Source organism: Argiope bruennichi, chromosome X2, assembly GCF_947563725.1.
Source record: "Argiope bruennichi chromosome X2, qqArgBrue1.1, whole genome shotgun sequence".
Lineage (NCBI taxonomy): Eukaryota > Metazoa > Arthropoda > Arachnida > Araneae > Araneidae > Argiope > Argiope bruennichi.
Window position 1 is genome coordinate 94,412,207 of NC_079163.1, and position 16,640 is coordinate 94,428,846.

Genomic DNA, 16,640 nt, shown 5'->3' on the forward strand with positions numbered 1-16,640 from the left:
AAACAGAAAAAATTATTAAACAGTAATCACGTGTAAGCCACTAGCTGGCTACCCCGACCCCGGGTGGAAGGCATATAGAAAAATCTGAATGACCGGACCGCTGTAACAGCAACACTAGCGGGAACTGTGATTGAGTTCTAAGGGCCATTACCGGCCACGGTACAACCCTTTTCTTGGGAAATACGCCCCGTCATCGATAGGAGGAACCGGACCCCATCTTTTTGTGTACGCACCAGGGTGGCGAGAACCTACCACCATGCCGGAAGCTTCTCACCCTCAATTACGAGGTGCCCCCCCCCTTCGTGGGACGTAACCACGTGTAAAATATAAAAGGATACTCAGTCTAAGTGTTTTCCTTTGATTTTCCTCAAATACCAACCAACACAATACGGCATCGCATTCACAGACAACAAAAAACATTCATTCAAACTGATTTCATTCATTCATCTTGTTGCATTTTTGTGTTACCGCGTTTAAATACGCACATACGTCCCTTCGATGATTTCTACCAAAATGTTGAAAAAAATGATGATATTATATAGGGTGTTCATTAATTATTGTCGGGGTTTCCGTACCTCATAACTTTCGAATAAAAAATATTACGCAAAAACCAATTACGTATTCGTAAATTACAACTCAAAGAATTTTATTAATGATATTAAAGTGTAAAGCTTGCACAATTTGCACTTTGTAGGCATTCAGCTGAAGGCAATTATGTATTCGTAAATTCGCTGAACAAATTTTGACTTTTGATAATCGTGCGGGTTCTCCGAGCCTCATATTCTACAGTTATGTTTATTCACTTTTTCTGACACATGAAAAGTGGATTCGTCACTGAAGAACCATTTCCGAAGGTAATTTTCATCATCCTCAATTCGAGTCAAAATTTGTTCAGTGAATTTACGAATACATAATCGCCTTCAGCTGAATGCCTACAAAGTGCAAATTATGCAAGCTTTACACTTTAATATCATTAATAAAATTCTTTGAGTTGTAATTTACGAATGCGTAATCGGTTTTTGTGTAATATTTTTTATTCGAAAGTTATGAGGTACGGAAACCCCGACAATAATTAATGAACACCCTATATTCATAACGCGTCATATTTCCTCCATCTATCTTCTCACGCTTTTGAGATCTCGAGCTTACTAATTAAAAAACAGCATTATTCAAAATGGCGATTTTTTCGGATTTAGGAAGCGGCAAAACGATGAGATTCATTAAATTCTTCAAGTCAAATCCTATGAGGATTACGATAATTTCTCTTCATACAATTTGCATTCCAGCAGTTAGAAAAAAAAAACCATAATTTTTTGAGTATTAATTCATTGTAATTCTAAATCTTATAACGCAATATTAAATCTGATAACGCAATCTTTTTTGTGTGCGCACCAGGGTGGCGAGAACCTACCACCTGCCGGAAGCTTCTCATCCTCAATTACGAGGTACCCCCCACCGTGGGACGTAAGCACGTGTAAAATATGAAAGGATACTCAGTTTAAGTGCTTTCCTTTGATTTTCCTCAAATACCAGCCAACACAATATGGCATAGCATTCACAGAGAACAAAAAACATACATCTGATTTCATTCATTCACCTTGATGCATTTTTGTGTTACCGCGCTTAAATACGCACATATTTCTCTGCGATGATTTCGACCAAAATGTTAAAAAAAAATGATGATATATTCATGACGCGTCATATTTCCTCCGTCTATCTTGTCACGCTTTTGAAATCACGAACTTACTAATTAAAAGACAGCATTATTCAAAATGGCGATTTTTTTCGGATTTAAGAAGCGTCAAAATGATGAGATTCATTAAATTCAATCCATTTGCATACGAGCAGTTAGAAAAAAACCCATAATTTTTGTGAATTAATTCATTGTAATCCAAAATCTGATAACGCAAATACTCGCCGAAACACACTCATTTCAAATGACAATTTCAGTTGGTGATTTAACTGGCAGTTTTAAAATGAAGTTTTATCGGTAAAGATAGAAAAATCCAATAGCGCAACACAACTTTTTCTTTTTCTTTCTTTTTTTTAAAGGAGATTTTTCTTAGTATAACTCAAAAGCAAATCAATATCAAATGATAATCAGGTAGCAAATACAAATACCCTGTACTACAACCTCCCATAATTTTTGAGTTCCCATGAATTATAAAATTAAACATCATAACGCGAATATGCGCATTGAGTAAACGCAATTCTCACCTAACAGTATAAAATTGGCAGTTCGGAAAAAATGCACGCGTGAAAACTGGTAAAGTAAAATGGGACAACACAACTAAAAAGAAAATACATTATTATTATTTTTTTCTTTCATCCCTATTCAAAGAGCTGCGACTAAGCAAAGCCGTCATTAAAAAAAAAAAAAAAAGCAACGAGATTAATCGGATCGCAAAGTGACGAAACATAAATTATCAATCAGTAACGATGTGGAAATGAGTGGATTCCAAATTTAGACATTATCAATCATATAAACTAAATCCGATAACGTGAAAGAAACGATGAGGAAAGTCAAAATATCCAAAATTGGAAATTTTCAAAAATTGTGAAAAAGTTTGCGGATGACAAATGGCAAGGAAAAGTCGTTTCGCGCATGGGCGAGGCGTGTGATGTCACTTCCGTCTAGGCAGGGGTTTTTAGTAGTAAACAGAGCGCGTGGAGAAAACGGCTCAGAACGGACGCGTGCCAGTTATGAGTCTGTTAGCAAACAGCACGCTTCAGGTGAACGTATACACCTCGACCATTCAGAACAGCAAGGGACAGCATTTGTTTTGCAAATACTGGGAACCTTCTCAGCGTCCGAGGTAAGTTTTCTGTCAGTTGCGGCGGTTTTCTTTTCTTTTCACCCGCTTTTTTTGATAACTTTTCTCGTGCGTTATCACAGTCGAGTATCGAAACAAGGTGACAAAGTTTCGTTATCGATGGTTTCTCCTTTCTCTTGAATTTATCATGAATAGAATATCTATTGCAAATCCAGCGAAACTCCCATTAGAATGCACTTTTAATTAATGCGGTTTGGGAAAGTTTGGGAAACTTTAAATTTGTGTGAGAAGAAACTTTTTGAGGATGTGAGATGATGATTTTTAATTTGATAGCTTGTAAAATCATTATTTTCTCTCTGTCATTTTTTTTTAAAAATCATCCATTCTACATAAATTATCGTCTTCTAATGCCTTTCCGTATAGTAACTAGATGACAAAGTTATAACTTTTTTTGGCAAATAAAGTAAAACTGTCTTCAGAATACAGTTTTAGTAAATAATGTTTGGAAAGTTCCGAAGAAGTAATTTCGCGCAATTTTGATTATTTCTGAGAGTTTTTATAGTTATAAAAAGAAGATTTTAATTTTTTTATGCTTTTTTTTTCATCTCCGTGAAGAGTTTTAGACTTTTGAATTTTTTTATAAAGTTTTATATATATATTTTTCATGAAATATCATTTTATCGTATCGAAAAGAAACTGATGAACTTCGTATTTTATAATTTCTTATTATCTTATAATTTGATGAGAGTGTGAGCTGTTTTTGCGAGTAAAATAATATTTTCCTCATAATGCGCTTTGAATAACTTAATGTTTTTCAGAATTTGTTATGATTGTAAGATAAAGATTTTATTTCGTGAGTTTAATGCTTTTTTCCTTTGTGTATTTCACATTTATGCTTGTCTGTTTTCAAAAAAATAATTCATTTATTGTCCTTGAAATGTAATTTTAATATGGTTATTCGCAAAATAAAAGCGGCAGCCGAGTTCGGTGCTCTTTATTTCTGGCTTTAAATATGGCAAGAGAATAAATTGTTTTTGAAAGCAAGTAACATTCTTCTACGAAAGCAATTAAATTAAGCAACTTGGGGCGAATAGTTTCGTGCCGTTTCAAATATTACTAGTGTTGGAATTTTTTACATGCAAGGGGAAGCTTTTTCATTTACGCTTTCAAAAATTCCAGTTACAAGTTTATATTTGTTTAGTTTTATGAAACAGTCTCTTTGTTATTCATGATATTTAGATTTCCCAAGTCACTTTTACAATAGATGCAACCTCAAAAGTGTTTTGAGGAAATACATAGCGCTATATTTGGTTATTTCACTTAGGACTTGAAAGTAGGGAAATAATAAGTGCAAAAAGAGAACGGCTAAGAAAACTTTGTTAAATGATTTCTATTGTGAAAAATTAAAATTTTGTTTAGAATTTATATTTATTTATTAAAAATAGTGTAAGTTTTTTGCCATGACATAAGTAATTAAAGTCTTATATTAAACATAAAAAAAGTTGGAAAATGCTTAGTATGTTTTGTGTTTATAACTGTATTAAATATAAAATAAAGCGCTTAGTATCTAATTTTAGTATCGTACATTTTTGTATTATTTTCGACGGCCTTATTGCTTATACCCAATGAAATCTTTTTTATTGAGCGAAATAAAACTCCCCTTGAAATCTAAATTTGAAATTGAATTTGCAAATTGCTATATCAATTTTTTGTCTTAGAAATGGGACAAGTCCAAGATAGTTCATATTTCCATTACAATGGCAGTTTCTTCCACGAAAGGATCTGGAAATGCGCAATTACTGGGAATTTTTTTTTTTTTTTGAGACATGGATTTCAAAACGATATTTAACAAGATATCTGCAGCAAAATATGAGATGCCTTTCTATTTTTTTTTAACCTTTATGTTGAATTTACTCCACTTTCAAGTCCCGTCCAATTGTACGCTAAAAAAAGGAAACGTTAGTTGGCTTCGGATAGAGAATATGTTGGCAACTAACTGAAATTTTTTTAATGTAAATTAGTAGGATATCTCAAGTTCCTACAAGCCAAAAACATGCTTAAGCAGTAATTGAAGTGACAGCGAAACTTGGCTGATCCAAAGGTATTTAATTCGCATTAAAATAACTAATATTTTCCCGATTACTTGAATTTCTTATTTATATGACGTTAAAATATCGTTTGTAATTCAGATTTTTTCTTGTTGAATCGATGTCAAAATCGATAAAAAATATGAAAAAATAGTTTATATTTCTCATTTCGTTTTGTGAATTAAAGGCATTTGTATCTTGTGTCCTCAGGGGCTGTAAATGCGTAATTACTAAAGCCTTTAATTCTTTTGAAAATCTTACTGCTATACAACATATTCAATAAAAAAACAAAGTTTCTCTCTTTTTAAAAAATTAACGAAACTGCAATGTTTATACTGAAATGTTCTTTTACTGTTGTTGTATGCAAAATGCTGCATAATGGTTTTTTAAAAAATTACTTTCAATTAAAGTTATTATTGTTTTACTTAGAATTATTATCGCTTTATTTTTTATCGTAATTTGGCAGCTTCAAAGCACTTGAATTGCGCAGTTAAAAATAATGAAATAAAGTACAAAAAAGAGGATACTGACATCAATTGCATTAGTTTCTTGTAATAAATAAGCGAATAATGGTTTTTTAAAAATTACTTTCAATTAAAATTATTATTGTTTTACTTAGAATTATTATCGCTTTATATTTTTAACATCAATTATTATTTGTTCATTAGTTATACTTTTTTATTGACTAAAAAAAAGGTATTATTTGACTTGTTAAAAATTAAAAAAAATTAAAAAATGCTACTAATTATTGATTAAAGAATTTTAATTTCTCCTGCTATGCTGTTCTGTTCCTTATTTGCTCTTAATTCAAATTTTTGAGTGATAGGATTTTTTATCGTAATTTGTCAGCTTCAAAGTACTTGAATTGCGCAGTTAAAAATAATGAAATGAAGTACAAAAAAACAGGATACTCACATCAATCTCATTAGTTTGTTGTAATAAATAAACGAATAATGGTTTTTTAAAAATTACTTTCAATTAAAATTATTATTGTTTTACTTAGAATTATTATCGCTTTTTTTAACATCAATTATTATTTATTTATTAGTTATACTTTTTTTATTGACTAACAAAAGTATTATTTGACTTGTTAAAAAATGCTACTAATTATTAATTAAAGAATTTTAATTTCTCCTGCTATGCTATTCTGTTCCTTATTTGTTCTTAATTCAAATTTTTGAGTGATAGGAATTTTTATCGTAATTTGTCAGCTTCAAAGCACTTGAATTGCGCAGTTAAAAATAATGAAATAAAGTACAAAATAAGAAGATACTCACATCAATCGCATTAGTTTGTTGTAATAAATAAGCGAATAATGGTTTTTTAAAAATTACTTTCAATTAAAATTATTATTGTTTTACTTAGAATTATTATCGCTTTATTTTTTTAACATCAATTATTATTTATTTATTAGTTATACTTTTTTATTGACTAAAAAAAGTATTATTTGACGTTAAAAATAAAAAAAAATGCTACTAATTATTAATTAAAGAATATTAATTTCTCCTGCTATGTCGTTCTGTTCCTTATTTGTTCTTAATACAAATTTTTGAGTGATAGGAATTTTTATCGTAATTTGTCAGCTTCAAAGCACTTGAATTGCGCAGTTAAAAATAATGATATAAAGTACATTGCATTAGTTTGGTGTAATAAATAAGCGAATAATGGTTTTTAAAAAATTACTTTCAATTAAAATTACTATTGTTTTACTTAGAATTATTATCGCTTTATTTTTTTAACATCAATTATTATTTATTTATTAGTTATACTTTTTTTATTGACTAAAAAAAAATATTATTTGACTTGTTAAAAATAAAAAAAAAATGCTACTAATTATTAATTAATGAATTTTAATTTCTTCTGCTATGCTGTTCTGTTCCTTATTTGTTCTTAATTCAAATTTTTGAGTGATAGGAATTTTTATCGTAATTTGTCAACTTCAAAGTACTTGAATTGCGCAGTTAAAAATAATGATATAAAGTACAAAAAAAGAGGATACTGACATCAATTGCATTAGTTTGGTGTAATAAATAAGCGAATAATGGTTTTTTTAAAAATTACTTTCAATTAAAATTACTATTGTTTTACTTAGAATTATTATCGCTTTATTTTTTTAACATCAATTATTATTTATTTATTAGTTATACTTTTTTTATTGACTAAAAAAATATTATTTGACTTGTTAAAAATAAAAAATAAAAATGCTACTAATTATTAATTAAAGAATTTTAATTTCTCCTGCTATGCTGTTCTGTTCCTTATTTGTTCTTAATTCAAATTTTTGAGTGATAGGAATTTTTATCGTAATTTGTCAACTTCAAAGTACTTGAATTGCGCAGTTAAAAATAATGAAATAAAGTACAAAAAAAAAGAGGATACTGACATCAATTGCATTAGTTTGTTGTAATAAATAAGCGAATATTATAATCAATATTAGGATTAATACGATAAGATACAAAATTAATTTAAGAAGTAACCTTCAAAAAAAAATTTTTTTTTGAATAATCCCAATTATAATGACTAAAATGGAGATCAGAAATCTTCAAATGATGAACATATATCTAAATTAAATTCGAATTCTGAATGTATAATGCAATTTGTAATTAACTGCGTAGAATATACAATTCAGTATTCAACCACTGCGTAGATAGATACATGTAATAGATGTCCCAATAAATTGCGCAACGCATGTAAATTTCAGGAAAATAGCAAGTCACATAAAAAAAAAAAAAAAAACGCAGCTGAAATAGGGAATAATATGTAAATGACGTGGTTGCACCCAGTTCCACTTGACATTTTTTGATCCGCTAATTGCCTTCTTTCCTGAACATTCAAATTCGCGTTCATTCCAAGAAGATAATCAATTCAGCTATCTGTATTTATTTTAAACGTCTGAAATAGCTTTCATTCGTAAACATCAAATGTGTGTTTTGAAAATAAAAACAACTGGAGATTGTTTATAGTATAATCTTTCGAAATTTGATTTTAATATGCTTGAGCACAGAAAAAAAAAATGTTGTTTTCGATTTCGCAACAATTTACTTCCAGAATTTTTTTTTATATATATTTTTATTTTCGTCATTGCACTGTAGTGTAAATTTCATAATCTCGTAATGATCATTTTTAAACAATTAGAAAGAAGTAAAATATTTATACTTGGAAGGAAATACTTATACTAAGTATTCATACTTATTCATGCTTGGAATATTAGGAAGCAATTGGAATTTTCCCCCGATCCTTTGAATGTTCTTATCTTGTTAAAATATTATTTACAGTTCGAATTTATTCTGTTTTATTCCAAATCAAAATTAATTTTTTTATAATTGATATTCGTTTGTTAAATATGTGCGTATCTTGTATTTTCAGTAATCATAACTTTTTGGCCTTTAATTTAATCAAAAACTTCACTTCTGTTCCATTTTTTTTTCTTTTAAAAATCCATAAAAATTTCTTACATTCTTAAAAATTTTTTATAAGTTTAATTCTAAAATTATTATATTTATTTTGAAGTTTTATTACGCAATTGTTTTATTTAAAATAATTGTAAACTGTTTGCTTATTAACATTATTAGTTTTAAAACGATAAAAATTTAATTATAACCATTACTTTTTTAAACTGATTATCATTTATTTATTAATAATAACTTCCATTTAAATTATTAAATACTATAAATATATCATTACTAGCGTTTTTAACAAAGAAGTTTCACTTTCTTCTGTCGTATGCATTTTTAGACCCAGTTTTTTTGGGATAAATAAAATTTTTATTGTGATCCCAGCAGCGTCAATTAGTTAAGTTCTGCTGTAGTTAAAAATTAATTAACTAATCAACCAAAAGTAAGTGGAGTCTTAGATTGCGTGCTTTATAAAAAGTGATCGCATAGCTAGAAGATGTGCCTCTTTTTGTCTTTTTTGATTTACTTTTAATCCATATAAAGTAATATATGACGAGCATTTTATATGGTCCAGATACTTTGATTAATAATTGCTATTAAAATACACTTGTTAATAACTAACGATGAATTGCATAGATAAAAATTTAGGAGTCAATCTATGGATTCACAAAGTTTTCAGATTTCATCTTGTGTGCTTCGATTCATATTTTTCCTTGCATATCTAGGTAGAAGATGTATTCATAGCAAAGTTGATGATAAATAAGGCGTTTATAATTCATAAAAGATGCAATTCATTTTAATTTAATATAAGACATATGCTTCATTTATAATTGCAAAATTAAAACATAAATATATTACGGATTAATTAAAAAAATTAGCCTTTTAATTACATCCATTTTATTTTCGTGGAAAATTTTCTTTAGCCTTAAAACTTTTTCGAAACTTTTGAAAACACTTTTTGGAACAAAGCTTTTCATTGTTTTAATGAAACTCTAGCCAATATCATTATTTCATTAAATCTGTCTGTCACTTTTTTTTGTCGCTGTTTTAATTTCTTTGGACGAAACTTCAAGACAGAATTTTCTCATAAACTTTTATTTATTCGATGTTTCTTTAATTCTGACGTTCTTCCTATAAAACTATCATGCTATGTTGCCAAGACGTTATCATGATACTAGATATTGCAATTTATTTTCTATTTCTTATGTGTCCTTCGTTTCCTGACGTTTTGAAAGATTTGGTGTTCTTTAGATTTCTAGATTTTTTCCTATATTTCTATAAATAAAGTTACTTTAAGTTCTAAATATCTGGAACATCAATTAAAAGGTTGATTGCTTATTGCACGAAAAAAATTGATAGAAAGACTTAAAAGAAGAAAGGAAAAATGTTATTTTAATGACCTGTGTGAAAATGAAATTTAGCTAGAACACTTATATAGCATGTAGTTGTAATGGCTCCATTTGTTTGTGCGTAGATATAAAGTAAAGACCACGTACAATTTATAATTAATATAATCATGACTGTGACAGATTATAAAATCGTGGCAGCTGAATTGCATTAATGTCGAGAATAATTCACCTTTCTTTCATTATTGCCGATTTTTTATTCCTTTTTTTTTACGTCATATATTTCTCCATTTTATGAAACACATACCACCAAGAATTTGCGTTAATACAGCCTTTCATTTTTTTTTCTATTTTAATTCACTTTACCTTGTATATCAGTTAAAATGTTGACTACTTATAGCAGGAAAAAATGTTTAATGGAAGGAATATAAAAAAAAAAAAAAAAGTGGGGAGAGCGAGCGAGAGAAAAAGAGAATAAAAAAAATGGTATGTTAATGACTTGTGCGAATTTTAAGTTTAGATAAAGCATTCATAGCTTGGGATTATAATGATTCCTTTAAAGTGGTTTGTATGTAGAGGTAAACTAAAGAAGACCTGTTTATGACATGTGTGATCTGGACACAATCGATAAAGAATCCATTAATATTAAGTGCTTCCACACGAACTAGGAGTCAAATAATTTCAAGAGCAATCACTTTTTCTGCCTCATTGAAGCAATATACAAATCCAGATTTAAAATTAGATATGAATGTCATGTTTAATGAGTTAGAGAGTAAATCTGAGCTTAAAGGATAGGGAGAGCATTTTTCTTGATTATTAGCAACATTGAACTCTTTAGCGTTCAATTCTTCAATTAGATAATTATTTTTTTGAACGAAATTGCTGCTTTTCCCATAAAATGGAAATAAGTAAGAAATGTCTGCTAATGTTTTGAAATTTAATGAAACATTACTTTTGCGCATAATCATTTCTTGCATAATCTTTTTTCGTTCGAAAGCTATACAAAATGAATTTGCTCCATTTACATAAAGAGAAAAAAAATCTATTTGCAATCCAGTGTTGGATATATAAATTAAGCACGCGAATTTTGAGCTTAAATTATGCTTTCAGCATAAATTAAAGTTAAAATGAGACAAACAAGGAAAAAAAATCCGTTCCATACTTCTCGAAGACACCACACTGAAAGCAATTTTTGTTTACTTTTTATCCCAAAAAATATTTGATTTGAATTAATAGTGTTTTCAAATACAGTAATGGCTTTCAAGAATGCTAATTTAAACAACAAATAAATGTGTAAGATACCACAAAATCTTTTAAAAAGGAAGTTCAAAAACAATGATTTTCAAAATAATGTCAAAATTCTGGTTTTCCATAATGTTTGCTTCGGCATTCATTGGCAAACAGTGAATGTAATAATTGAATGCATCCTGTAAAAAGCAGTATGAATCTAGAATGTCTGAACTTAAGAGAGTTTCTGAGCATATGAATGGTGATAATTGATACGCTACATTTTAGTGTGGAATAACAAACGCAAAACGTAAAAATACATTTAAGCTGTGAGGCTTCACAATTTCGTAATGAACTTATTCTCGACTTTTTTTTTTGTTTCAGATGAATATCTACGTAATTTTTTTTAGGTAAATACGAACAAAAGTGTTTCCTAAAATATTTGTATTCAGCATAAATACCAAATTTAACGATTGCATGTATAATTTGAAAGGCTTTGAAATTCTCCGATGCTCCAACCTAGTAGAGTTCCTGAACAGATGGACGTCAATAAATGATAAGCCATAACATATTTTTTTAAGTATCGTACGCAATTCTCCGATGTTCCAACCTAGTAGAGTTTCTGAACAGATGGACGTCAATAAATGATAAGCCATAACATATTTTTTTAAGTATCGTAGAGCAGATGGACGTCAATAAATGATAAGCCATAACATATTTTTTTAAGTATCGTAGAGCAGATGGACGTCAATAAATGATAAGCCAAAACATATTTTTTTAAGTATCGTACGCAATACATAGAAGTAAATATACGCTGGCATGTATCGAAGTTTGATAATGATTTAATATATTATACATTATTTGAAAGAAAATCTTTAGAATTTAACTTTAAAATTATTGGAAAACATAATGGGAATTTAGAAATGCGTATGTGATTATGAAACTTCCTGCATGTAAACAATTTTTTATAAAGAAAGCACTAATATACGAATTTAAATATTTATACTCATTAATCAAGAATATTGATAGATGTTAAGTTTAATCTTGATGATTCTTTATTTTAAAGATATGTATGTGAATATAAAGAAAATCTGCCGGTTTGGTATATTGGTTTGCGTGCAGCATTAGATTCCTGGATAAAGTGATGGTATTTTACATCCTTTTTTAAGCCACAATGTATATCATATGAAATGGAGACTAAACCAGGAGTATAGAAAATTAAAATATTAAAGAAATTATCGGTGCACAAAAAAGATTTTTAATCAAAATCCTAGATTTCAAAATAAGCATCGTAAAACGTGAGGTCACGGAGAAGGCAATAAAGCCACAATGAATATTGTAAGAAAAAATATAAAGAAGCATTCATTATATAAAAATGCATTATGAATGCGAATACGATTTCAATTTACTTACAGTTTTCCTATCTACGCCTCGCGCTTTTGCGATTTTTGTTTTAACTTCCAGACTTTTGAAAGAAAAAACATATTTTTCCTTATTAATACATTGACAAAAGTGTTTTCTAAAATCTTTATGTTATTTTCTCTTGTTTTTTTCATTTGTAGACTTAGTTTTTCTTAGAAATGAGAATTTTTGAGTGAATCAAACCTTTAGCGTGGTTTCTAAGTTCGATATATGTATTTTTATTTTTCTTTCTTCTTCTGTCCTAAATGATAATATTTTGAAGACATTTAATAATTAAATTTTAAACTCACACCCTTGAAAGAAAATTAAATTACTTTGTAAAGCGCAAACTTGAAAGAGAAGTTGAAATCTAGCTTATTCTAGAGGTTTGCCAGTTTAAATAACATCAATAAATATTTTACAAAAAATATCTATGCCTATAAGTACAGAAGATGGAAATTAAAAAAAATAACTCTAACCGTTTCCTTTATGTGTATGTGTGTGCGAAATATTTCATGAATAAGGCATCAAAAATAAAGGCTGACTTGTTTGTATCCTGAAAAATAAAAAAATTAAAAGTTATCGGTCAATTCTTTGAAAAATGGCAATTTTCCAAGGATTTTAAAATTAAGAGAATTTACACGAAAGAAAACATGGAAAAAGTAATTGAACGAAATTTTTTTATATACAACATTTATATTTTTAAATTGCATTAACGTAAGAAAAAAACCCTCCTTAACTCCTCTAATTTGCTAGTCAGGTCTATGCATCGATAAAGATGTCTCTTGTCAAAAATACACAAATTCTGCTAGAATGATATCTTTCTACCATTTCACTGACTCGATTTTAACGTTAAAATGAAAAAAAAAGCTGCCTATTAAATCTTCTTGAATCGCCCATTCTTCAAGGATTTTAAGGATTAAGATAATTCATGAGAAGCGTGGAAAAGAACTGGATTTTCAAATTCGAGGCTGCATAAGTCTGAAAGTTATGTTCAACAAATTATCAGAAAAGAGTCACTTTTCAGAGAAATTTCTGTTTTCTATTCTGCTTCTGTAGCTCCATATATACGTGTATAAAAGTTTTAGCCTGAAGTATTCTCCTGGTTTGAACTTTAAAGCTCGTGTACACTGCCAACAAAAGAAGAAGAAAAAAAGAAGAAGAAGAAGAAGAAGAAAAAAAAAAAAAAAAAAAAAAGGAAGCCAAGCTATATTTTTTAGAATTTCTTTCTCCCTTACTGACAGTTACTGTAATATTTCTAATAGAATAAAAGTGGTAACTATCGTTAAGTACCAAAGGCTCCTTGAAAAAAATATGCTGGAAAATCGCAGAAAATACACCTAGTTAGGTTTCCAATTCCCTCTTCTCTGAGATCTCTTTTAAACTATTTAGAGGACTAACAGGGCAATTTTTACATTTATCGAATTATAAAGCATTGCTCATTTAACAATTTAACTTCAAGGACGGGATATGATTTTTTTTGGCACTTGCATTTACTACTTTTATTTTCAATTTATCTTTCTTCCATCATTTTTTTTTATAAAATAAATAAATAAATTACAACTGATAATAAAATTATACTTTTACTATATTTTGGAGAAGAAATATTCCTTATTACTATATTTTGGAGAGGATATATTTTCTGTGGCCTTTTTTTTTTTTAGTGAAAGTAGGAACAATTTTTCATTCTCTTGAGAGATGGTCAGATGTGAAATAGGTCTTTGATTGCTAAATGGCTGATCTTCTTTTAGAAATTAAAAGGAGAATCATTTATTTTCCTTTTCTTCATAATTTGAATTAGTTTATGTACTACAATTAATTATATTATTTTTCATAACTATCGGAATCTATTTTTTGGACATCTTTTTTTAGACCTATTAGGTCCGATATTTGATACAGATTTACAGTTTTTTTTGACAAGATTACGTACCAAATTTCATTTATCTTAGAGGTTACATTTATAGGTTATCAGGCCCACATGCATAAGAATACATAGTCTGAAAGATGATTAATTCTTGACGGATTTGGCTGATAATTTTATACGGAGTGTAATGATAAAACTATAAGCCAAATTTCATCCATTTAGCTTTGCTTTCGTTTTTAGGATATTGTGACCTTAAATGAACAGTCACAATTCCATTTTTTTACGGACTTAAAATGCTCTAAAATCCGGAGATATATCGAAAAATTGAGGTCAACTCTTTTTTTCTATATCTTTCGCGTGAGGAACATTATTCGCAAAGTAGAAAATTGATCTACGGTAGCATTATTTTATTCAAAATCATTGAAAAGGAAATAATTTGATTGAAATGTGCTGAGTTAACACGAAAAAACTTCAAGTATAGAGGAAATAGATTGTTTTGAACAAAGTCCTTCATACAAACTGAAGGTTTAATTGTTCTTTATGGGAGAGGGGCGTGCTTTTCCTATTTCTATGCTAAAGTGACATTGAACGAGTTTCATATTTTGTAATGAATTATTCTCTTTTCTTACAAATACTTGATTTGAAACAATAATAGGAATTTGTCACGAAAGATAGATTTTCTTTCTTTCTGTCTTCCTTGTATTTGCCTGAGAAAAAATCCATCTTATAAGGAATTTCATAAATTATCAGGTCAGCTTTGAAAATTATTTCCTTGTATTCCGAGGAAAAGTTTCTTTATATTTATTTAACTTTTATAATTAAGTACCAAAAAACTTTTGTTTGGTAGGAAAACCTTGATTAATAGAATATAGCCAACAGGTTTTATCTGACAAATTAAGCATTCAAGTTTTAAATATACAAATTTAAACAATATCGAGTGAAAAGAAAACAGACTGGGAGATATACTAAAAAAATTTTCAACGATATTATCGCTGATTCAGTGTTATCGCTAATGCATTAATGTATTAGATAATCGAGATTTGTCTTGTATTATGTATTATGAAAATAAAAAAAAATCAAATTAAGGGTTCATATACTTTTTGCTTCAAAATAATTCCTACGTAGCGAACTCAATGATAATGCGAACCTGTGAAAAACAAGAAACCAGTTCGGAAGAGTTTATCGACAAAAATAGTCTCTTCTTTTTATCGACAAAACAATCGATTTGGAAGATGAAAACTGTCATCATGCGCCTTTCTGAATATGTTTTCTGTTGAAAATGAAAACTGAAGCAGCAGGAGCTGAAGAAAAAACCGACATTTGGTTGAAAAAAATGTGTTTTAACGCATAAAGAACTCCACATTATACTCAGCAGCAAGTCTAATTCAGTATCCCATTAATATTTCAACTAACACTACATTTCCTCTGCTGCTTGTTTCATCAGTGAAATATATAATATGAATGAGGCCTTACTTTTATTTGAAAAGCAGGAAGAGGGTGTCATATATTTTTTTTACATGTTTGTTGCTTAATAATGCGGCTCGGTCTAGCTGAGATGGCCAAGGACTCGTTATATAAAGAAAATCCGATAGCTTGTGTTTGCCAAGGCAGCCTTGGACACTGAAATAGAAGTCTGTATTAATTCCTATTTATGGGAATAGGTTGATTTTTCAAATGATTTTCCGAGTCAACTGGCCCATATTTGAATTTTTTTTAGAAGGAAACCAAAAAAATCTATAACAGCCAACCAGCAATTTTCTGCTAAAACATACATTGGTCGACCAGTTTTTGAATAATAACTAATGAATAAAGGAGCCAAGATAGAAATCATTTCTTTCGACTCAAATGTTTTAGCCTTGATTTGTCTTAAGCCCCTGGTGAGCTTTTTTTATACGTCTGGAGATTTCGATTTCAGTCTACAAGAGCAGAAGATGAGACGCTTTGTGGGCATTGATTTTTTTCTGTCGCCAATTTCAGCTTTTTTTGTAATGTTTCAAATGCCAACTCTTTGACACAGTTTTGACAGGCAAGTAATTAGAGACAAAATGTTGGAGTAATAATTAGTTGCATGATGTACATTGATAGTAGTTGGTAATGTACATAAAATCGCAGGGATGCGCTGTCGGATAAGCCGTTAGCAAAAGTTTTTCTTTTACTTAGCATTTCAACTTAGAGGTCGAAAGGATATTGGAACCTAATCCGCAGTTATAGCATCTGTTGCGCAAATTTGATTTTTGTAGCTATTCGCTTGTCCGACATTGCTCGACATTTTGTCACTAATTTTTTTACCGACAAAAATAAAATGTGTACAAGTAGTCTGAACAGTAAGCAGATTTAGTTCAATTATGAGAGTGTCTCCGTTTTGAAGTAACAAGAGAAGAGTTTTAACTGTGGTCAAAGGACAAATGTGAGATATTAGCCAAGTACCTCTTTTCCAAAATTCTATAGTAAACGGTAACATTTAATTCCATTTGATTTAATATGCAACAATGCCAATGTTGGTTCAGGTTTTCAGATTAGATTTGGCGGATTCGAATCTGAAAACC

At 29.1% G+C, this 16,640-nt stretch overlaps 1 protein-coding gene across 1 annotated transcript in view; it reads left to right on the top strand.

Annotated features, from left to right (window-relative positions):
• Nucleotides 1-2,672: 2,672 nt before the first annotated feature.
• Nucleotides 2,673-16,640, top strand: part of LOC129960149 (monoglyceride lipase-like) — a 76,717-nt gene continuing 62,749 nt past the window's right edge. Inside the window, exon 1 of the mRNA XM_056073333.1 lies at nt 2,673-2,816. Within this exon, the coding sequence (XP_055929308.1) occupies nt 2,704-2,816 (113 nt within the window). The 5' untranslated portion in view covers nt 2,673-2,703. The remainder of the gene's footprint in view (nt 2,817-16,640) is intronic.